A 6390-nucleotide genomic window follows, 5' to 3' on the forward strand; every position below is an offset into this window, starting at 1 on the left:
GCGCACACACGCATACACACATCCCCTTAACTGGAAAAGTCTGCCTCTCTCCCTTGTCTGTAGGTACACCCCGATTCCTGCAGACTCCAGGTCCATGATCCGAGTCCTTCTCGGTCAACCCTTCCTCAGCCAGCCTCTCTAGGGTTCCGCCACCGGGTGGGGGAGGGGGCCCAGCCTGGCACCCCACCCCCACTCCAGCCGAGGGCTCAGGTCTCCAACAACAGAACCAGAGACACTCAGCAACACTGGAACCCATTTTGGGGGCCTGGGGCCCCTCATCCCAAGCCGGGAGGGCTTTGGGGGAGGGGTGCAGCCCCTGGTAGACTCGTCGTGTGGCCAAAGGGGCCGAGGGGTGCCAGGGAGGTGGGGACCAACCTTGTAGGGGAAGGCACGAGTGCGGTTCTCTTTCCCCCACTGGGGGGGCCACGGGGCCGTCGGAGGGGTGGGAGACCTCGGAGGCAGAGCCTTTGGTACCGGGGTCGGGGCAGGACAGCGTGTGTCAGCAGGGGCACCATGGCCACCATCCAGTCGGAGACCGACTGTTACGACATCATTGAGGTGCTGGGCAAGGGCACCTTTGGGGAAGTGGCCAAGGGATGGCGGCGAAGCACGGGTGAGATGGTGGCCATCAAGATCCTCAAGAACGACGCCTACCGCAGCCGCATCATCAAGAACGAGCTGAAGCTGCTCCGCTGCATGCGGGGCCTGGACCCCGATGAGGCCCACATCATCCGCTTCCTCGAGTTCTTCCACGATGCCCTCAAGTTCTACCTGGTCTTCGAGCTGCTGGAGCAAAACCTCTTTGAGTTCCAGAAGGAGAACAACTTCGCACCCCTCCCGGCCCGTCACATCCGGACGGTCACCCTGCAGGTGCTCAGAGCCCTGGCCCGGCTCAAGGAGCTGGCCATCATCCACGCTGACCTCAAACCCGAGAACATCATGCTGGTGGATCAGACCCGCTGCCCCTTCAGGGTCAAGGTGAGTGCAGCTGCTGGGGGGGGCACCCTTGTGACATGGAGGTCTTTCTCATCTCAGCTCCTGGACTCAAGGTCTCCTGACCCTCTTCATGCTGTCTCCCTCCCTGCTGGCCCCACATCCCTCCATCTCTCCATCCCAGACCTGAGGCTTCCCCTGTGCCTCCTCCAGGCCCTGACGTCTCCCCATCCTGTTCCAACCTCAGACCCTCTGGTCCTGTCCTGTCCTTGTGGGGATGCCATTCTCGTGGTAGACATAGTCACCATCCTCTCCGGGAACCAGGTCCCAGTGGTCAGGGCTCTGAATTCAGATTAGTAACCACTTCATGACGCTGCCATCTGGGGATGGACCGTCAGGAATAGCTCAATGAAAAGAACCTCAGAGGGAAGTCAGGGCCTCAACAGAGACAGAGAGAGCAGCTGTCCAGGGTGACCCCCAAGCACCTGTCATGTACCCAGGGCCCGTGTGGGGGGGTCAGCAGTGCCTGGCGGTGAAGACAGAAGAAGACCCGGCCTTCAGGGTGGTGGTGTCCTTCTGTTGGGTGACATAGAGACAAAGATAGAGAGGGACACAGAGACAAGAGACAAACCTTGCAAGAAGCAATTGCCAAGGGGTGTGGCTAATGTGGAGCAGCGGCCTGGCAGGCATAGACTCACTCGGGTTCCTTTCCCAGCACCGTGGGGGAAGAGAGAGAGGGAGGATTGAAGAATGGCAGGGAGGTAAAGCCCCATGTTCATTCACTCCCTCTGCCGGGCCCCTACTGAGTGAGTACCAGGCACTGTTCTCGGCCTCTGCAGATGCTGCACAGAACAAAACAGACAAAATCCTTGACCTCGTGGGCCTGGCCTCTTTAGTTGGGGAGAAAAACACAATGAACTTGATGAAAGAGTAAAATAACGTGAGATGGTGTTAACAGTAAGAGCAAAAAGCGGAGAGCTAGGAGGGGGAGAGAGTGGCAGGAGGCCTCACGGAGAAATTGACATTGAGGAAAGACCTAAAGGAGGTGAGGGAGCCTTGTGGACATGTGGCGCAGAGCATCCAGGCAATGGGAAGTGGTTCAAAGGCTCTGAGCAGGAGACGTTTCTGGCTTAAGGAACAGTGAGGAGGCCCATGTGGCTGGAGGAGGGCGAGTGGGGTGCAGGTGAGGGCACGGAGTGGCAGGGGCAAATGTTGGAGCTTGGTGGAGTCAGGGGAGGATTTCGGCTTTTATCAAGGGACGTGGGTGTAGGCAGGAGATCGGACTCAAGTGGGCAGATGGAGGGTGGACAGGTGGTGCAGGGAGACCAGGGAGGAGGCCGGGAGGGGACCAGGGTGGGGACTGCAGATGGAAGGCAGAGTAAGCAGATTCTGGGTTCGTTTAGAAGTGGAGCCAAACAAGGTGTGGGTAAGGGGAAGAGGAGCATCCTAACCCTCAGTCATGAAGTCTGTTTTCCTCTTGGTGCTGGAGATGGAACCCAGGGCCTTGCATGTGTTAGGCAGGTGCTCCACCACCGAGCTACATCCCTAGCCCTGGGCACAAGTTCTAGTGCAGAGAGTCAGACACAGAGCCAGACACGCACCCGACAGAAGGGCTGGAAGACAGGAACATCCATAGGGAAGGAAGTCTCACTGAGACAGAGTCCAGAGCTGGGTGCAAATGGACTCCAGGTGAGAGACAGCAGGGGAGGCGTGGAGGGCTGTCTGCCACTCCCCTGCCACCTGCTCCTCCTCTCAACAGGTGATTGACTTTGGCTCAGCCAGTATTTTCAGTGAGGTGCGCTATGTGAAAGAGCCCTACATCCAGTCTCGCTTCTACCGGGCCCCTGAGATTCTGCTGGGGCTGCCCTTCTGTGAGAAGGTGGATGTGTGGTCGCTGGGCTGTGTCATGGCTGAACTGCACCTGGGCTGGCCCCTCTACCCCGGCAACAACGAGTATGACCAGGTGCGCTACATCTGTGAGACCCAGGGCCTGCCCAAGCCACACCTGCTGCACGCCTCCCGCAAGGCCCACCACTTCTTCAAGCGTAACCCCCACCCTGATGCCACCAATCCCTGGCAGCTCAAGTCCTCAGCTGACTACCTGGCTGAGACCAAGGTAGGGGGGGAGATGGGGTGAGGGCAATCAGTGGAGGGGGACTGCTATATCGAGAACAATCTTGGTTAGACCTCAGGGAGGACTAGAAGATTGGGGCATCAGCTGTGGGGCTTGTCATGGCAAGAAAGATCTGGGTGAGACCAAAGGTGGGACTGGAAATATGGCTCTGGGCTCAGCAACTTGTGTAGCATGAGGGATTTGGGTTAAACCCCAGATGTGGGGTTTGGTGAGAGAGTTCCAACAGAAAGAGGCATGTGAGAGAGACCCCAGGTGGGCAGTTCATTTGCTATCTCTATGGTGTCGTCATCATACCTGCGTAGCAAGAGAATCTGGGTTAGATGGCAGAGGGGACCAGAAGTTTGAGGCCAGCTTGGGAGCTATTATAGCCAGAAGGATCTGGGTGAGATCAAAGGTGGTTCTAGGGGTTGTCAAACTAGTGTGTACGAAGGGTCTGGATTTGACCCCTGAGAGGTCTGGAGGGTTGGGATCAGGTGTGGAGGCTGCAGCAGCAAGAGGATCTGCATTTGATTCCAGAGAGGACTAGAGGTTTAGGGCAACTGCTGGCAGGGGCTGAACCCATGGCTCTGGAGAGGGCTGGAGGTCTGGGGTGAGGTTTGGAGCTTGGGTCATGGAGCGCTCTGGGTAGGTCTCAGCAGGACCAAAGAGCACATCGTCAGGTGTCCTTCCGGCAGCAACAGGAGAGGTCTGGATTAGACAGGAAGGCATCTGGTGGGATGGATCAGGTGTGTCCGACTTGGCAGCCCGAGAGCCCTAAATCAGATCATGGGCAGAACTGGGAGTCTGGGGTCAAACATAGGGCAGGAGCATGTCTGGGGCTCCAGGCCTGATGCAGGTCAACCCCACGTCCCCCATGCTCCACCAGGTGCGTCCCCTGGAGCGTCGCAAGTACATGCTCAAGTCCTTGGACCAGATTGAGACGGTGAATGGTGGCGGGGCTGCCAGCCGGCTGACCTTCCCGGACCGGGAGGCACTGGCCGAGCACGCGGACCTCAAGAGCATGGTGGAGCTGATCAAGCGCATGCTGACGTGGGAGTCCCACGAGCGCATCAGCCCCAGCGCGGCCCTGCGCCACCCCTTCGTGTCCATGCAGCAGCTGCGCAGCGCACACGAGACCACGCGGTACTACCAGCTGTCCCTGCGCGGCTACCGCCTCTCACTGCAGGTGGAGGGCAAGCCACCCCCGCCTGTCATGGCCACCACAGAAGATGGGCCCCCTTACTACCAGCTGGCCGAGGAGGAGGAGGCCGTGGGCATGGGCAGCGTGGCGGGCAGTGGGCCCTTCTTCCGGGAGGAGAAGGCTCCGGCCGTGCAGAGAGCCATCGACCAGCTGGACGACCTGAGCCTGCAGGAGGCCAGCTGTGGGCTCTGGGGGGAGACCCGGGCTGATGTGGTCTCCGACATGCTGGCCCCACTCAAGGCGGCCACCACGGGCCGCCGGGTCCCCGACTCTGGCCCAGAGCCCATCCTGGCCTTCTATGGCAGCCGCCTAGCAGGACGCCACAAGGCCCGCAAGCCGCCCGCGGGCTCCAAGTCCGACTCCAACTTCAGCAACCTCATCCGGCTGAGCCAGGCCTCGCCCGAAGACGATGGGCCCTGCCGGGGGAGTGGCTGGGAGGAAGGCGAGTGCCAAGGGGCCTCCGAGGAGCTGCCTGCCATCCCACAGCGGGAGGGAGATGGACCCAACATCAAGGACATGACCATGGACGCTGAGGTAAGCCAACGGTGGGCAGTGGGCAGTGGCTCTGGCCAGGGCCTCCCCAGAGCTGGCTCCAGGGTAGGGGCGCAGATCACCGGGCCTGGCCTTCCACACACCTCTCGCTGGTGCAGACACCCACTGACCCACGCTCAGGATGTGGGGCAACCGGGCACACACTAACCCATGTTCAGGACACAAGGACCAGCCAACGTGAGGCCACCCTTACTCGTGAGGCTCAGCACACACAAATTCCCTCAGGACAGGACAAGGCTCCACCATACTGTCCCACCTTCATGCTGCGACCCAGTAACCTCCTATGAAAACCCACGACCCAGACTGGACAGGCCCTTAGTGCGTCTTGTCCCTCTCAGGAAGGTGGGACTGAGGCCCAGCAGACACCAACACTTCTTGCTGATGCCCTTCTCTTGTCCCCACAGAGGTCAGGCCCTGAGCTCTTCGACCCCAGCAGCTGTTCTGGAGAGTGGCTGAGTGAGCCCGACTGGACCCTGGAGGGAGTCAGGGGGCCACGGGCTCAGGGGCTCCCACCCCGCCACCTCCACCCACATGGTCCACCCCGGGCCACCAGCTTTCTGCAGCACGTTGGCGGGCACCACTGATGGCAAGGCCCCCCCTGCCTGCTGCTGGGGGCTGCACTGGCTGGGCTGGCATCCCTCTGACCTGAACTGCTCCACAGTGCCACCCCTGAATCCACAAATTATTCTTACAGAAAAGATAATTATCCAGAAATTCCCCATACCCCCTCCCACAGCGCATGCCTGCACCACCACCCATAGGTGGCCCTCAGGGTCTGGCTCATGGTTCCCTTGGCCAGGGACGGCAGGAAGAGGGTTGCACCCCACTGGCCCTGAGCTCGCCCTTGGCCCCGCTGCCTCCATGTAGTTCAATAAAGAAACGTTCATCAGTGCTGCCTCCCCTGTCCTCACTGCCTGAGGCCTCTCCGGTCCAGGGTGGGGTCCTCAGCAGGCACCCGGGACCTGGCTCTGCGATGCTCTGCCCAGGTGGCTCATACAGCAGGCTATGATGCTGGGAGGAGGAGGCTTGGACACTAACCCATTCCCTAAATATGCTGAGCACCGGGCACCGTGGAACCTCCCCCCAGAACACCCTGTGTTTAGCACAACTCGTCTGAGCTTACCAAACGCAGAGGCCCCGGGGTTCCTCGCCCCTCCTTATGCTCTGGGCCGGGCATGCACTCACCTGTGCTTGGCACATGCTAGGTGTGAATTTACCTGGCAGGCGAAGGTTCAGGTTTGGCCCACGCTCCAGCATCCAGCATGCTGGTCCCCCTTGGGATAGGGGATGGTTCAGACCAGGCTGATCACCTGGGAGCATGCTCAGTGTGTAGCACATGCTTCCCCATGCTGGCTACCCAGGTGCTCGGTCCGTGCCAGCCCACATGGTCACACCGCATGCTCAGCACACGCCAGCCTATGTGTGATACATGCCAAGGGCTCGGCACACGCCAGGCCACACTGGTCACACGCTGAGGGCTTAGCACATACCAGCCCACACACGTGGTAAACCAAGGGCTCAGCACATAAGATGTGCCCGGCAGAGGCCCATGCCAGCTGTCCCCTGCCCTATACTCCATCGTTCAGCACTC

General features: G+C 60.2%; 1 protein-coding gene across 1 annotated transcript; it reads left to right on the plus strand.

The window, feature by feature from the left end:
* Positions 1-407: 407 nt before the first annotated feature.
* Positions 408-6372, plus strand: HIPK4 (homeodomain interacting protein kinase 4). The gene is made up of 4 exons (XM_081275458.1): positions 408-978; positions 2693-3049; positions 3933-4781; positions 5204-6372. The coding sequence occupies exons 1-4, from the start codon at positions 514-516 to the stop codon at positions 5381-5383; spliced, it is 1851 nt and encodes a 616-aa protein (XP_081131584.1). The 5' UTR covers positions 408-513; the 3' UTR covers positions 5384-6372.
* The last annotated feature ends 18 nt before the right edge of the window (positions 6373-6390 follow it).

This window comes from Spermophilus citellus, assembly GCF_964194105.1.
Source record: "Spermophilus citellus genome assembly, chromosome: 18".
Classification (NCBI taxonomy): domain Eukaryota; kingdom Metazoa; phylum Chordata; class Mammalia; order Rodentia; family Sciuridae; genus Spermophilus; species Spermophilus citellus.